We start from the raw sequence: 18,078 nt of genomic DNA, 5'->3' as shown, positions 1-18,078 counted from the left end.
AAAATTTTTTAGTTCTGATGAGCTTAAAGAGAAAAGTTTTTACAGCTTATTTTGTATCTATAACGTATGGAAGTATAATTATATAATAAGGCTCTAGTAAAAGTATGCATATTTGGAATATCTGCAGCTTTGTGATTGTATGTATAAAGAATTTCAAAGGGAATTTATGTGAAGCAGAATTCACTTACACCTGGCTGTATAAAAAGTGCTCTCACTAACAAGATCACTAGATTAATTTTATGGGATTTGGGGATAAATTTCTAGCTAATTATTAGTGAACTAGAATCTTTTTTTAGTTAAATTGCTTTATGGCATAGTAGGTAAGTAAAGATTTGGTTCTAAATTAATACTAGGGATTAAATTTATGTTAATTATTGTAAAGAGAAAAGACTATCTAAAATTTTTGTTAGACCACAGTGGTGGAATTAGAAAAGCACTCCTGTCTGTGTGTATTTGCTTTAGAAATAAGTCTGTCTCCTATAATTCAGTCCAGCATCTGCAGTCTTCATCATCATCATATTATCATTTCCATGTCTTAAAATTAATGAGCAGTTATTTGAAAATTTGAAACATAGGTAGCCATTTTAACCAGTTTTTAAACGTAGAAATGGTCCCTTGTAAATTGTGGTTTCTACACCCACCTCATCCAAGGAGCTTTCCCCAGTTTACTTCATTCATTTGACAACTTTGAGCTTCATTCCTGTGTTATTTTTTTCCTTACAGCTGCTCTTGCAATTTTTCATAAAAATGTGTGTTTATATTGGTTGTGTGTTTCCAAATAAGTTTATGCATTTAATAAGAATTAGGACTTCAGTTTTCTTTAACATGGCGATGCATCAATATCTATGGGAGAGTTATATACATTTTATTTCAGAACCATTTATTTTATTGACTGATAATCTTTGAAGTGTTATTAACAGTGTTACTGTTTTTTCCTCCATCTCGATAGCTACACTCTACCTCACAGAACATCAACCTGGGACCATCTGGAAATCCTCAGTAAGTTTAATTTGTTTCAAAAATCCTCTAACTGAATTCTAGGAAGACCTGTTTTGTGAATGTGCAGATATACATAATTATATCAGTTTAACTAGAACCCAATAAAATACAATAACCATAGTTATGGTGAATATAATGCTATCATATGCTTTGCTTATCTATTTTACTGTTCTAGCTTTCCATTGCTGTAACAGAGTTCTGAGGATTTTGTAAATCCACAGATTATTAATTTGGTTCTGCTGTTTTGCCATTGTCATTTTTCTGGTGTGTGTGTGTGTGTGTGTGTGTGTGTGTGTGTGTGTGTGTAAAATCAGAAGACTGTATTTCTCAGGGGATCTTAAGTCGTCTTGGGAGGGACTTGGAGGGGCTCTGACAGAAGTATCCATGCAGGTCTAACACATATTCTCACTGGTGCTCAGTGTTTATTGGTGCAGCCCTGGTTGTCAGCCAGCTTGTTCCAGAGGAGTCATGATGGACATTACCATAGTAAAGTCTGTTGAACTTGTTCTAACCAGTTTCTCCCACAATGCCATATTTTTTTTGAGCATGGGGAAAACATTTTGAGGAACACCAGGAATGGCAAATGTAGATCTTGATTTTGAGTATCAACTCCAGCAGTTCATTAGAAGTGAATGCCTAGATTGCTGAATACATAGGATTCCAGGGCCACTTCTTGGCTCAGTTTGAGGAGTGCCCTGACAGATTAATGATAACTGCCATGGTTTGGAGAAAGAGTATAATGTTTCTATCCTTACTTGTAATTATTCTTCAGTTTCATTGGATTAATTCTGAAGTAGTGTAGCTTTTCTCCCAAGACATTATGCTTCCCTCACTCTTTTGGTCCTCTTAGAGAGTGAGTAAAGACAGATAAAAAGTGGCCCAAGGATTGGGTCCTGAGAGACATCAGCATTGTGGTAAGGTCAGGGAGGAACCAGTAAAGGAGAAAAAAAAAAGGTAGTAAAATAGGAGAAAAACTGGGAATGTGATGTCTCAAAAGCAGGTGAAGAAAGTGTGTCAAGGGGGTAGTAGTTAACTATCTTAATGTTTCTGGTAAAGCAGGTAAGTGTTGAGAATTGACCATTGGGTTTGATAAATCATTGGCGACCTTTGTAAGCTGTTTCAGTGGTGTAATGGGTACAAACCCTGATAGGAAAGAGTTCAGGAGAGGACAGTGGGAATAGACAATGAATTTAAACCTCTTACTTGAAGAATTTTACTGCAAAGGAAAGCAAAGAATTGGAGTGGTAGCTGGAAGGGAGGTTTAGTTTTGAGCATGCTTTTCTGTCATCATACACTGAGTTGTTCAGGCAGCACAGAAACAAACTCGCTTTCAGCTAGGGTTCATCACCAATAGTTAACAGTGGTGCCTTGGGTACGGCCTCAGTTAGCCTATTTACTATGTTTGAAAAATTTGCATGATTTTTTGCTATTTGTTTAAAAAAATTATTTCAGTATCTCAACATATCACTAAAGAACAAAATAGTCCAAAGAGCAGATTCTTGAAGAAGCAAAACACCTGAGCTTAGTTAAGTATTTATTTCCCTAATCTTTACCTGTTATTATTTAACCTAGGCCTGGTGCTATTCTAATGTTTGAATTGGCCATTTATTTTGATAGTAAATTAAAGGAAATTTAAACTCTAAATGGAGTCATTATCTTCTCCTGAGTCCAATTTAAGATTCAGACCGTGTTGAAGGAAACCTCTTTCCTGGCTGCTTACGCTCTGCTTTCTGTTGCCATGTGCTTTTGTCTACCTGTAACCAATATTGTTTTTATCTGACAAGTTAATGTAAATAAAAGGACAAAATTAGTATTCTCTTTGATCTCTGTACTCCTGGATTTTCTGCATTGCCATCTATGAGAATAAGCGGAGAGGTCTTTTATCTGTAATGTATGATAAGTGATATATGTGCAAAATCTGTATGTGTCAGAAAAATTGCCAAACTAGATAGTCCTTGGAATAAATTACTAATTTATATAGTTATTCAGTTTCCTCATTAACAACACTGGTGAGGTTTATGGTTAACAAAATTGGTTTAAAGAGAAGCTACATTGAGTTCAAACAATACATAGATATAGATAAATGCTTTTCTCACAAAAAGACCATTATGGAAGTCTTTCTTAAGCAGAACTTAACAAGGCATTAAGAAGGTTATAAAATGTCTTATCAGAAAGTAGATATTACTTCTATTCATTATTACCTATTTTATATTCAAGATGAGGTATATTACCAGTGTGAAAGCTGGAGTCATCATGCTAGAATGTTGTGCCCAGCATTTACTTATTAAAGAGTGAGGTACTAAGAAATGTTTAAAAGTTAACATCTTTCCAATTTCTAGGAGGCTAATTTTTGTCATTGTTCATTTATTTCAGTGCTAAACCAACAGACTTTGATTTCTTAAAAGTTATTGGAAAAGGCAGCTTTGGCAAGGTAAGAGTTTTTATTTTTCCATACAATAAATAAACACTTAAGGAATGCATGCGTTATATATTCCAGGCCACGGTGCTTGTTGGTATGCAGGATATGGAGTTATGATGTTTTCCCTACCTTCAAAGTACTTAAGGAGATAAGACATCTACTCAAATTTTAACATAAAATTCATTTGTTCAACAAATATTTATTGAGCACCTATGATGTGCCAAGCACCATACTGGCTTTTGGTTAGATAGTACTGAACAAAACTGACATAGTCACTACCTTTGTGATGCTTAGAACCTAGTAGAAGTAACCAATTAAAAATATGTAGTCAGGGCACCTGGGTGGCTGAGTCGGTTAAGTGTCCAACTCTCTTGGTTTTGGCTCAGGTCATGATCCCATGGTTGGGGAGTTCGAGCCCCATATCAGGCTCTGTACTGACAGCATGGAGCCTGCTTGGGATTCTCTCTCTCTCTCCCTCTCTCTGTCCCTCTGTGTGCGTGTGCTCTGTCTCTCTCAAAATAAGCTTTAAAAAAACAGTCAAATAATTGAAAGTAATGGGACTGTGAAGTAAATGAAGAATAGAAGACAATAGGCAGTGGCGGGAAAATTCCTATTTAGATGGGTCAAGGATGGCTTCTTTTTACTTTTTATTTTTTTTAATGTTTATTTTTGAGAGGGAGAGAAAGTGTGCAGGGGAGGGGCAGAGAGAGAGAGAGGGAGAGAGAGAGAGAGAGAGAGAGAGAGAGAGAGAGAGAATCTCAAGCAGACTCAGTGCTGACATCGCAGGGCTCAAACCCATGAACTGTGAGATCATGACCTGAGCTGAAATCAAGCCAGACACTTAACCTACTGAGCGACACAGGAACCCCAAGGATGGCTTCTTTAAAGGGATGCTATTTAAGCTGAAGCAGGAAAGACATAAATGAGCAGCTATGAAAATAACAATTGAGGAAGGAAAGGGATGTGTGAAAACCCTGCTGCTCCTCACACAGTGTCAGATGAATCATATAACTTGACCGTGTAGCCAAACCAAGGAAGGAGAATCTACTTTAAGGCCAGAAGCATCATAGATGGAGTTACCAGAATCATAAGATATATTTAATTGCTTTTTTGCATTATACTTCAGTCTGCAGTGAAAATAAATATGCATGTGTTTAATTATAGGTTGCTACATTCCTAGCTTTCAGTATCTCTAGTTTGTTTTCTGAGTTCCCTAGATACCAGAAACTGTGACCATACAATTAAATCCATGTGTGTTTATTAGTTCAGCACATATATTGACCACCCACTACGTGCTGGACATTGTGCTAATATAGCAACAGAAAGTTAGAAAGGGATAGTGCACGCAAAGTGCTCCCTCACAGTCTGTTGGGATGTTTGAGATAATCTGTCATTAAAAACAAAAAGCATTCTTTTTTAGATCTAGATAATGATGTTTAGATCTAGAGTCTACCAGGAATTGGTTCTCACATATATTATGAAGTTGTAGGGTCAGAGTTCATTTTTTATCCTATTGATATCCATCTGGTCCCACACAATTTATTGAAAAGACTGTTCTTTCCCCACTGATCTACAGGGTAACCTTCATCATTTATACGGTGTCCATATATGCATGCATCTGCTTCTAGATTTTATGTTTTATATTTCTGTTTTGAGTTTTTCTGTTTTGTTCTGTTAGTCTATGTCGTTTGATATCCAACAAAACAAGGCCTCCCTTGTTTTTCTTCAAGAGTCTTAGCCCTTTGCATGTATTTTTAATTAGCATACCAATTTCCACAAAATTTGCATGCCAATTTCCACAAATTCTGGATTTTGATTGGGATTGCATTGAATCTAGAACAATTTGGGAAGAATTGTCATTTTTACATTATTTAGTCTTCCAATCCATTAACTGTGGTATATCCCTTTCTTAATTTTTAGTTCTTCTTTAATTTTTTTCAATAATGTTTTATAATGTCCTATAGAGTTTTTATATATCTTTAATTGGATTTATTCCTATGTGTTTCATTTCTAAATGCTGTTGAAAACTGGTGTTAATTATTGAAGCTGAATATATGCATTACCTGTGTGACACATTGGTTTTACTTCTAGCTATATATCCTTCTAGCTATTTATCTTTCTAGCTATATATCCAACAGATATGCATGCACATACACACTAATATGGAATATGGAAAGGAATATGTCATAATATTCGTGGCATTGTTATTCATAAACAATCTAAATGTCGGTCAATTAGAGTGGATTAAATTGTGTAATGCAGTTTTTCACAGAACAAATAATCATACAATTTGTAAGGAGCCACAAAAGACCCCGAATAGCCAACGTAATTTTGAAAAAGAAAAAACAAAACCAGAGGTATCACAATCCCAGATTTCAAGATATTCTACAAACCTGTAGTCATCAAGACAGTATGGTAGTGGTACAAAAATAAACACATAGATCATTGGAACAGAACAGGGAACCCAGAAATAAACCCACAATTATATAGTCAGTTAACGTTCAACAAAGGAGGCAAGAATATGCACTGGGAGAAAGTCTCTTCAACAAATGATGCTTGGAAAACTACATGCAAAAAGATGAAACTGGACCACAGTTCTTACAACACACACAAAAATAAACTCAAAATGGATTAAGGACCTAACTGAGACCTGAAACCATAAAAATTCCCGGGACGCCTGGCTGGCGCAGTCGGTTGAGCGTCCGACTTCAGCCAGGTCACGATCTCGCGGTCCGTGAGTTCGAGCCCCGCGTCGGGCTCTGGGCTGATGGCTCAGAGCCTGGAGCCTGTTTCCGATTCTGTGTCTCCCTGTCTCTCTGCCCCTCCCCCATTCATGCTCTGTCTCTCTCTGTCCCCAAAAAAATAAATAAAAAACGTTGAAAAAGAAAAAAATTCTAGAAGAGCGCACAGGCAGCAATTTCTCTGACATCGGCCAGAAAAACATTTTTCTAGATATGTCTCCTGAAGCAAGGAAAACAAAAGTAAAAATAAGCTATTGAGACCACATCAAAATAAAAAGTTTCTGCACAGCCAAGGAGATAATAAAACAAAAAGACAGCCTACTGAATGAGAGAAGATATTTGCAAATGACATATTTGATACAGGGTTAATATCCAACCTAGATAAGGAACTTCTGCAACTCAACACCAAAAAAAACAAATAGCCCAATTAAAAATCAGCAGAAGACATGACCAGACGTTTCTCCAAAGAGGACTACACAGATGGCCAACAGACACAAAAAGATGCTCAACATCATTCATCATCAGGGAAATGCAAATCAAAAGTACAATGAGATATCACCTTACAACTGTCAGAATGGCTAAAATCAAAAACACAAGAAACAAGTGTTGGGAAGGATGTGGAGAAAAAGGCGGGCTTGTGCACTGTTGGTAGGAATGCAAACTGGTGCGGCCACTGGAAAACAGTATGGAGGTTCCTCAAAAAATTAAAAATAGAACTGTGTGATCCAGTAATTCTACCACTGGGTATGTACCCAAAGTATTAAAAAACACTAATTTGAAAATACATATTCACCCTTATGTTTCAAGCAGCATTGCTTTCAATAGCCAAATTATGGAAACAGCCCAAGTGTCCATTAATAGATGAATGGATAAAGAAGATGTGGTTTGTATTATATATACAACGGGATATTACCGAGCTATGAAAAAAAATGAAATCTTGCCATTTACAACAACATGGGAACATCTAGAGAGTATAATGCTAAGTGAAATAGGTCAGTCAGAGAAAGACAAATACCATATGATTTCATTCATATATGGAATTTAAGAAATAAAAATAAAAGAGACAAACCAAGAAATAGACTCTTAACTATAGAGAACAAAGTGATAGTTACCGGGGGTGGGGGGGTGACTTGGTGGGGGGAATGTGTGAAGTAGGTGAAAGGGATTAAGAATATACTTACTGTTAAAAAAAAAAAGTACATTTATCATAATGAGCAGTGAGTAATACATAGAGTTGTTGAAAAACTGTATTATACACCTAAAACTAATATAACACTGTATGTTAACTATATTAGAATTAAATTTTTTAAAATTGTATAATGCATTATTCTGCACAGTAAAAAACAAAAATTATGCTACGTGACACAACATGAATGCATATTACATTATTTAGAATGAAAGAAGTCACAGACAACTTTATATGATTCTAATTACATAAAACCCAAAAAAAGACAAAACTTAATCTGTGTTATTACAAATTGCGATAGTTGAGGAAGACAGGGATAAGTAGTTTCTGAAATCAGGGGAAAGGTGAGGCTTCAAGCTACTGATAATGTTTTATTTTTATTTTTATTTTTTTATTTCTTTTTAAAAGTTTTATTTAAATTTCAGTTAGTTAATATTCAGTGTAATATATCAGCTTCAGGTGTGCAACTTGGTGATTCAGTATTTATATACAATTCCTGGTGCTCATCACAAGTGCACTCTTTAATCCCCATCACCCATTTAACCCATCCCCCCATCCACCTCCCCTCTGATAACCATCAGTTTCTTCTCTATAGTTAAAAATCTGTTTCTTGGCTTGCCAATCCCTATGATTGTTTATTTTGTTTCTTAAATTCCACATATGAATGAATGAAATACAGACTTTGTCTTTCTCTGACTTACTTCGCTCAGCATAATGTGCTCTAGCTCCATTCATGTCATTGCAAATGGCAAGATTTCATTCATTTTATGGCTGAATAATATTCCATTGTGTATATATACCACGTCTTCTTTATCCATTCATCAGTCAGTGGACATTTAGGCTTTTTCTATGATTTGGATATATTACATAATGCTGCTGTAAACATCTTATGTAAGGGTGCAGGTTTGCCTTCGAATTAGTATTTTTGTATTTTTTGGGTAAATACAAAAATAGACACATAGATCAATGGAATAGAAAACCCAGAAATGAACCCACAACTGTATGATAATGTTTATTTTTTGACCTGGATAGTGGTTACACAGTGTGACTTCATTTTGTAGTAATTTACTGAGCTATAATGATTTGTGAGTTTTTTTATATATATGTTATGTTTAACAAAAATTAAAAGTCTTATAAAATGGTTAGAAGCCAATAAAATACAATAAAACAAATTAAAGAATACATAAAAAGGAAAAGTAAACAAATACAAATCCACAGTGTGTCTGAAAAGTAGAAAAAATATATGATAGACTAAAATAAATAATGGCAACCTAAAATTTATTACAAACTCTTCTCCACTGAGTGGTCTTGGTTCCATTTTCATTTTCCCAGTTTGTTTCTTAACAGTTCTCCAGTCTACCAGTCTATTGAAAAAATACTTAGCTCTTTTAAGGGAATCAGTATCCCTTGATTGCCACATTTGAATTATTTTCTCTTAATATACTTGAAGATGAACCAATCAAAATAGAGAAGGAAAGGTCAGGCTGGGAGGTGGGAGGTGTTGAGAAAAGGAAAAATTTAAGAAAGGAAAGATGTTCAGTAGAGTCAAATATTGTAGCAAACAAAAGAATGGAAAATGGGAGAAATGGCTAACAGTTGAGCACAAGACATTTTTACCTTGAAGATGTTTTGAGTCTACTTTGATTAAAAACATTTTTTTAAATTAATAGGCTTTATTTTTAGAACAGTTCAGATTTACAGAAAAGATGAATATAGAGAAAATACAGGAAATTCAGAGAATTCCCAAACCATCCTCCATTCCACACAATTTCCCTATTGTGAATATCTTACATTAACATGGTATATTTGTTCCAAATATTCAGCCAGTATGGATGCATAGTATTAACTAATGTCCACTGTTCATTTAGATTTCCTTACTTTTTACCTAATGGCCTGTTTTTGTTCCAGGATCTCACCCACAATACCACATTACATTAAGTTGTCATGTCTCCTTAAGCTTCTCTTAGCTGTGACTGTTTCTTAGACTTTTCTTGTTTTTGAGGACCTTGATGGTTTTGAGAAGTACTAGTTAGGTATATTGTAAGATTGGAATTTGTCTTTACTTTACTTTACTTTACTCATGATTAGTCTGGGGTTATAAGTTTTAGCAAGGTTAACAACACCGGGACTAGAATACGAGGCCCAGCAGTGTCCCTACTTGCTGTGTCAGATAATCTCAAAACGCTTTGGAACGTACCCCGTTTAATAGTTACACAGCTTGCTGGGCATCTTGAATCCCTTAAAATTATTTGTAAAATCCTAAGTCTGTTACTTTTTTTTCTGGAGCAAAAGCCTCTAAGTTGCTTCACATCTTTGAAAGTGCATGCAACCTGCCCATTATAAAAACTCGGCTATACAGGGTGCTTCTTCTTCTGAATGTTCCTGAATTTGAGACTTGTATCAAAACCTAAATGCTCAAACAGAAATGCACTTTGATCATATAGAAACCATTTCCTTCTCCTTTTTTTAAAAAATATATTCATGAAGTTTATAGCCTTAGTATTTTCACTCTTTAGGACTCAGGGCTGGTGCTTGCACGCGTGAGCGCGCACACACACACACACACACACACACGAGGATCTCAAGCAGTTTAGATTTGGGGACTTAAATTGAGTAAAAATCTCAAACTTTGGCACATTAAGTGACAAAGAAATGGTATCTGGCTATTCAAGTGATAAATATTTTTTTTGTAAAATATCTAAAGAAGTGAAATAGAAATAAATTCAGTACTTTTCAGTTTTCGAAACTAAAACATACAATCTAGGTCCCTTGTAGACTTTTTTTTTACATAATTTAAGTACAAATTTATTGACAAATGAATTATTTCTATCAAAATACTGAAATTTCTAATAGTATGCACAATCTTTACAACAGGTTCTTCTTGCAAAACGGAAACTGGATGGAAAATTTTATGCTGTCAAAGTGTTACAGAAAAAAATAGTTCTCAACAGAAAAGAGGTAAAGTAAAATAGCATTTTTTTCTCCTAAATCCATTTTCTCAAATAACAAATGTTTTCTGGCATATAATACAAGTGGATCCTTTACTTTTTTTCTTTTTTTTTTTTTAACAGCAAAAACATATCATGGCTGAACGTAATGTGCTTTTGAAAAATGTGAAACATCCATTTTTGGTTGGATTACATTATTCTTTCCAAACAACTGAAAAGCTTTATTTTGTTCTGGATTTTGTTAATGGAGGGGAGGTGAGTTTTATAATTCGTTTTCTTTCTTTCTTTTTTTTTTTTTTTTGTATGTTTTTATTTATTTAAGCAATCTCTACACCCAACGTGGTCCTCGAACTCATGACCCTGAGATCAAGAGTCTAATGCTCTACTGACCCAGCCAGCCAGGTGCCCTTATGATTAGTATTCTTATGTTGATAATGTTTAGAAAAAGTAGAAGGAAGTCACAGTTTTTATTCACTTATCAGTTTTTGGAAGGATAGGCCAGCATTAACACTATTATGTTCAAGATTCTGGCTAATAGGCACAAAGCAAGCTAATGAAGAATTGTAAACAAAGCTCTTTTCTTAAGCAGTTTATGGTGTAGGTGGAAGATTCATAAAAGAGCCTTGGTTTGAATCTGCAGACTTCACAGATACTATAGCAAGAATAATATACTGAAATGTTAACAATAAAACATGATTTGTATTTAGATAATTATTGTCTCCACAGTTGCGTTTAAAGATTACTCTAGCCTGTCATTTTCTAAAATGTGCAAACTATAATCAGATGAGATGATCCTCTAATAAAGAGTTCTGTGGTGAAGTCAGTGGAAAATATTTCATGTTCTATCCCATTGGCAATTACCAATATGTTTCTTGGTGACTCACAGTATGTTTCAGCATGTTAAAGACTTTGAGTTCTGCCTTAAACAAAGCAAAGATTTCTTTGAAAATAATTTCTTACCATGTAGTTCCTTTTTGTTTGAACCAAATCTATTAATTATATTCCCCAAAACTCTGAATCAGAGGGATATTGAAATATATTTTGGGAAATGCTACTATCATCATAATAATTACAGTAATAGCTAACATGCATCAAGTGTACTTGATGTGCCCAGCACTCTGGCTCTTTGTATGTATTATTTTCACAACAATTGTTATATAAGATAAAGAAACTGAGGCACAGAGAAGCTAGTAACTTGCTCAGGTCATGTGTTCAGTAAGTATTAGAGCCAGGAATTAAACTCAGGCAGTGTGATTCCAGGATTTAGGCAGCTGACAGTCACGTTCCTCTGTTGCTCAGCCCCCATGCCTTTGTAATTAGTTTGCTCTCTGACCTATGAATGTCTCTAAAAATTATTCCGGTAGGTAGTGTCATATTTTTATCAAAGGGTCTTTGATCCCCTAGTCCCAGAACAGAAAGAGAGGAAAATAATTATTTCAGCCTTGCTGTAGTACACTTAGCTGTAGAATAAAGGAATTAGAAGAAAGACTAATGTCTATTCTACAAACCTGAAAGATGGTCAGACACACCTAGATCATTTTGGGTTTTGTTTTTGGTGTGTGTGTGTGTGTGTGTTTAAAGATTGTATTTTTAAGTAATCTCTGCACCCAACGTGGGGCTCGAACTCACAACCCCAATATCAAGCATCACGCACTCTACTGATTGAGTCAGCCAGGTGCCCTACCCCTAGATCATTTTGGGGGAAGATCATAAAAGAATCATTATTCAACCACCTACATCTATGACAGAAGTGCTGAATGCCTCCTCAGTGTAGAAGCAAGACTATGAAGGTTGAAGATTTTAAGGTTGTCATTTTATTTTGTGTGTACATGAGTGCTAGCATATATTGAGAATTTATTGAGGGCCTGGCACTTTGTAATTATTTTACCTGCATTATTTGAATTAGTCAATATAATTGTTTTAGGTATACACTCTTCTATCCATTTTATATATAAGGAAACTAAGGCTCAGAGAAGTTAAGTAACTTTTTCAGTGTCATCATGTGTAAGTGTCAGGTCCTGGATTTAATTAACCTAGACCTCAGTACCACTCTGTGTATTTGAAATGTCATGCAAGGCGTTAAATGCAGATCCTCTTGCAAGCTTCCTGTTTTGTCCATGGCTTCTTCATGCTGTTTTAGGACCTTGCTTCTGAGCTCTTTTTACCCAGTCATCACTCATAAACTGAGTGGCAAAGGTGGAAAGAGGTAGGATTGTGTTCTAAAAAATAGACTTGGCTAGGATAATGAGGAATGAAAAGAATGAAATAGAATATTGGGGTTGGTGGAGGAGGTGTTGAAAGGGCAGTAGTAGGTAGAATAGCAGTAAAGACAAGGAGAACAGATAGAGGTATGAAGAGTATAATTTCATTACGGGTTTCCTGTTGTTATTACTAGTGTTCTCCCCTGATTCTCATACTTAACATTTTAACCTTGATGTGTGATACTTACTTTTGCATGCTACTTCACATCTGTTTTGGAGCCAGGTAGAGTATAAAGAAGTAAGTTTTATGATACGAGGCATATAAACAAGCCTTCCTGAGCCTTAGCTTCCTCATTAATTTTCTACCTCAAAATAGTTGGGTGGATTTAAATAATACAAGCATATAAAGTCCTTAGCATGCTGCCTTTGATTTAGTAAATAGTATTAGCTATCATTAGTGAATGGTCAGTTTTTCATTTTGGGTAATTTTCATTACTATTATATTAGACAGATGTGATCAGATCAATATAGCATATTATAATAGTATAAGCCACAGCTAACAAAGGCAGTAATAGGGCTAAATAGGAGGGAGTATTCCAGAAATAATTAAAGGATAACAGCAGAAGAATTTATTCATTAGTTAGAAACAGAGGCTAAGGGTAAAGGAGCAGTCTAGGTAAATCCCAGGCCAGCATCCACTTATCTACTGTGTCAGGATCTGGTATAACTGATCTTCACCATACCTTTCAGAAGAGGTTAAGAAAAATTTGGGGACAATTTTTGTTAAGTCAGAGAAGTGGAACGAATTGCACACAAAAGGAGAAAAATTGAATCCAGGTCTGATCAGCTATAAAACCTGTACCTTGTTGCCTTCCATGGCTTAGAGAGCTGGATAGAAAGTGATGTCATTAAAGGAGTAGAATACCACAGTGGCAGTTAAGTTTGTAAAAGAAGACAAGGGGCTCTGTTCTAGACAAGTTGAGTTTGTTGGCTTGTGAAATAGTCAAGAAAGAACAGCAGGCAGCAGGTCTTTGTAGAAGAAGCCCTAAGCAGAGGTCTAGGTGGGGTATGGCCATATGAAAGACCTCAGTGTTGAGGGGTTAGTTAAAATCACTGGAATGGACTAGGTCACCCGGCAGGGTGGGTATCCAGAGGAAGGATGACTGTGAAGAGACCGAGGACAAAAACCTTGTTATCCCTGCAGAGTAAAGGGGCAGAAAGGAGCAGAGATGGAACTCTCCAAGGAAGGAGACCTAAGGCGAGATCATTGTTTTAAAAGCCAGGGAACTTAGAGGAAGGACCTAGGACAAACTTCACCCAGGCAGGTAACCTAAGGAGTAAAAGGAGATTGTAAGTAAGACATAAGTTAAGGATTCAGAAGTGTAAGAAGTGAACTGGAGAGTCCAGCTGCTGCTCAGTTCCCACCATTTGCTACCACATTGGAATTTAGGCTTAATGTTGTAGAGTTTCCTTCTCTCCCCCACCCCCCAGAGGAAACCAGAACTATGAGTTTTTATCCCCCAAAAATTTCTCCCGTTTTTAAATGTTACCAGTTAATTGAGATTTTTCTAAAAACAGTATTTGGCTCAAACAAATGAGATCTGTGGGTTATATTTGGTCTGCCTGCCGCTTGTTTTCAATCTCTGAATAGGGTTTGATTTTTTTTTTTTTCCCAAATGAAAGCACAGTTAAGAAAGGTCTAGTGAGATAACCACATGGCTATGGTCTTTGTTGATAATCTTTTCCAGAGTGATAAGGACACTGATGCATTGAGGATTGAGGAGTAAATGAGAGATGAGCAAGTTAGCAAGGGTAAAGAAAGATGCATGGTTCAAGAGAGAATAATTGCTAGGTGGGGGACACACAAGGGAGAGTCACAGTTCTGGGCTTTGGGGCATTTTTATCTCATGTTCAGAATAACCAAAATCCTATTTTTTTATTTATAGGATATGTTTGTTTCACCTTATGTGTGAATTATCTTAATATCTTTCTTTTTCCCCCATTTTACAGCTATTTTTCCACTTACAGAGAGAACGGTCCTTTCCCGAACACAGAGCTAGGTTTTATGCTGCTGAAATTGCCAGTGCATTGGGTTACTTGCACTCCATCAAAATAGTGTACAGGTAAATTTTAATGTATTTCTTGTAAAAATGTCATTTTATTACTTTATTTCAGTTAATATTCAGTTTTGCTTTCCTTTCAATTTAATAGGGACTTGAAACCAGAAAATATTCTTCTGGATTCAGTAGTAAGTATTTTAAAAATCTACTGACTCTCAATTTTATTCTCATTTATGCTTAGTGGAAAAAAATCTATCTCAAAAGCTCTACACTGCATGATTCCATTTATATAACATTCTCAAAATGACAAAACTGTAGACATGGAAAGCAGATTAATGGTTGTAAAGTGACAGGGACAGTGGGAAAAGCAGAGTGAAAAGATAAAGGGGTAGCATGAGTGAGTTCTTTTGATCCTTTGAGGTGTTCTTTGCCTTGATTGTGGTGATAGTTACACAAATCTGCACACCTCTATTGCATAGAACCACACATACCCAAATGCATGTAAAAAAACCCAAAACTGGGTAAAATTGGCAATCTGGTTAACAGTATTCTACCAATGTCAGTTTCCTGATTTTGATATTTTACTGCAGTTATGTAAGATATCAGCATTGGTGAAGGGTATATAAAACTCTTTGTAATATTTTTGCAATTTCCTGTGTGTCTACAATTATTTTAAAGTGAAATGGTTTTAAAAATTGTGAGTTTATGCCCATGCACTGTTTTATCTTACTGCCCCTGTATTTGTCAGGGACATGTTGTCTTAACAGATTTTGGGCTTTGTAAAGAAGGAATTGCTATTTCTGACACGACAACAACATTTTGTGGGACACCAGAGGTAAGAAATATGTCTCATTTGTCATTTATATAATCATGTTTAAAATGCAAAAATGAATCACAAATTGCATATATAATATTTGAAATCAGAAAAGTAGAATATTTTCTGCTTTCTACTGAAGTAGAATTTCAGCTTCCAGCCACTTGGAAATATATGATAATCATCCCTTCAGAACATTTAAAGTTTACTGATAGTTAGTATTTTTAATTATGATTGCGAGCTACCACAGATAACCCAACAAAGATATAAATTATGCTTATAATGTTAAAAGTTTACCATATCCTTTATTTAAAAAAAATCACAAATCAGTAATGAAAAAGTCCTAAAGTTGTGGTAATGTTTACACCATTCTAAATGTACTAACAGCCATTGAATTATACTAAGTGTTCATTTAACAGAAGAGAGTAAAGTAGTGGATATGGAAGGAAAAAATTGGAAGTCAGAATTAATCAGAACATCTCACTCTCTAATCATGTTAGCTAGCAGAAAATGTATCCTTCTATTTGAGACAATAATAATAATCCTTACAAGCTATGTTAAAGCCTTGTTATTCTCACTACACACACACACACACACACACACACACACACACACGTATGTTTAGTTTATTTTAAACTGTCCTAATTTTAATGTATTTATAGTTATCTTAGATGCCAGTAGTATTTCATCTTTATCATAGAGTAGTTGCGAATATTGTGTTGCAATGTGTGATAAAATGGCTCATGAGTCTTTTAATCAAGATCAGAAAAAATTTTTTAACTTAAAAGTGAGAGTACTTTGAAATGTCTTTTTCTTTTCTTCCTTCCATCCTTCCTTCCTTCCTTCCTTCCTTCCTTCCTTCCTTCCTTCCTTCCTTCCTTCCTTCCTTTTCTTCCTTTCTCTGTCACCCTAGCTCTTGTGTATATTTGTAATCATTCTGTTTCAGTTTGTGTATGAAAAAACCTTTTTTTTGTGAATGTGTGTTGATTTCATAGGTAACAAAATCTTTAAGTCCTATAATTTTTAGAAAGGAAACACAAGTTTTTTTGGTCATCTAAATCTAAATGTAATCAGAAATTATTAAACCCTTTTTATATATTTTGCCATATCTTTGGATCACATTAGACAGAAGGCTTAAGAAATTATTTCCTTATTTCATATGGGAACAGAAAATATACGTCTTGGAATCTAGAATTCAAATTCACCATTTTATATGTGTGAAATTGTGATGAGTTTAAATGTTTCACAAATTAAAATGTGCATAACCATCTAATCACAACTTTTCTAAATAATTATATTAGAGAATTGCTATTTTCTTTAAAGGGAAAAAACATTATATTTGCTACATTAAAAATTCTTGTTTAAAGAGAAACAATTACAAGTAATGACTAGAGGAATTTCTAAAATAAATTTCTTGTGAAAGACTCCCTGCCCCTCCAGCCCAATATCTAGTTTACATAGTGTTACAGATTTCTACATTTGTTCTCATCTTCTGTTTGCCTTAATTGCATCACAGTTTATGGAGGAAAGTACTTGAATATGTGTATTTTGAAAAATGTCCCAGATGATTCTGAAGAGTATTATCACCTTGGAACCACTGATACAGGATGAGAATACCTAGCCAATTAAAAATCTAGATGATAGGTTTTTAGTGTCATAGTAACATCTTAAATTTGTTAAATTTCTTAATTATTCCTAAATTTTACCATGAGTTGTGTATCAAGTTGCTCTAATATTTAATGTTTTCCATAGTACCTTGCTCCTGAAGTAATCAGAAAACAGCCCTATGACAATACTGTAGATTGGTGGTGCCTTGGTGCTGTTCTCTATGAAATGCTGTATGGATTGGTATGTATTTCTACTCTTTCATTATTATTCCAGTATATTTTAATTCTTTGAGTTTTCGCTCTCATTTTAGTAATCTGGAGATCTGGAGGACTCTTAGTTAACACTAATAGAGCAATAGTAACCTGGTTAAACAAATCCAAAATCACATTAGGGATATGCACACACACACCAAAAAACTTTTGTTTTGTTACTGGTCTTTTAATGTCATTTTTTCTGTTGTACTAATCAGGTGTTCTCATCCCACTTGGATTTTTTAGAAGTAGATACTAGTTACAACATTAATATTATCCACTTTATTTTTTTTTAATATTATCCACTTTCATTCAATTTACCCCAGTCATCATTCTGCCCAATTTCAAAAAGATGGGAAGAAAAATATTTTTGTATTTATCTGAAGATAATATCTTTTGGGTTTTGCCTTGTGTTTTATTTTTATAGGATATAATACACTGGTGCTCCACTTTTTCCACCATTGGGAACTTCCTCTTGCCTTTACCATAAACACCATGTCTAAAAGATTTTATTGAAAAAAAAAGGGATGTTCACTATGAAATCAATTGCCCTGGTTTTTATTAATTAAAGACACATAAGACCAGCCAGAGCTTCTGATTAACATGTGTAAAGTTGTTCTACTGTATTGATTAATATCATTCCAACCAAAGCAAACAATTAAGGCAGTCAGTTTACATATTCTTACAGGAACAACACATGTTTTTCTTTAGGCTTTTTGAGATTTTTAGAATAGTTTCTAGAGTCCTTTTGTGATCCCCTGAGTGTCCAGCAACCTCATGCTGGGAACTGTGCACTCATCTCCTATGCTGCTGCCCACACAAAGCTAAATAATACCATCAGCTGAGACCTG

General features: G+C 34.9%; 1 protein-coding gene across 7 annotated transcripts in view; it reads left to right on the top strand.

The window, feature by feature from the left end:
- The window catches only part of SGK3 (serum/glucocorticoid regulated kinase family member 3), a 140,630-nt gene that overhangs the window by 109,025 nt on the left and 13,527 nt on the right, over positions 1–18,078 (top strand). For all 7 annotated transcript variants that reach the window (XM_053208697.1, XM_053208699.1, XM_053208700.1 and 4 more), the window contains 8 exons: positions 950–999; positions 3,373–3,430; positions 10,220–10,303; positions 10,417–10,548; positions 14,505–14,617; positions 14,706–14,742; positions 15,303–15,389; positions 17,121–17,216. In XM_053208697.1, the coding sequence (XP_053064672.1) occupies positions 950–999; positions 3,373–3,430; positions 10,220–10,303; positions 10,417–10,548; positions 14,505–14,617; positions 14,706–14,742; positions 15,303–15,389; positions 17,121–17,216 (657 nt within the window). The remainder of the gene's footprint in view (positions 1–949; positions 1,000–3,372; positions 3,431–10,219; positions 10,304–10,416; positions 10,549–14,504; positions 14,618–14,705; positions 14,743–15,302; positions 15,390–17,120; positions 17,217–18,078) is intronic.

Source organism: Acinonyx jubatus, chromosome F2, assembly GCF_027475565.1.
Source record: "Acinonyx jubatus isolate Ajub_Pintada_27869175 chromosome F2, VMU_Ajub_asm_v1.0, whole genome shotgun sequence".
Lineage (NCBI taxonomy): Eukaryota > Metazoa > Chordata > Mammalia > Carnivora > Felidae > Acinonyx > Acinonyx jubatus.
This window is presented reverse-complemented; position numbering and strand designations above follow the sequence as displayed.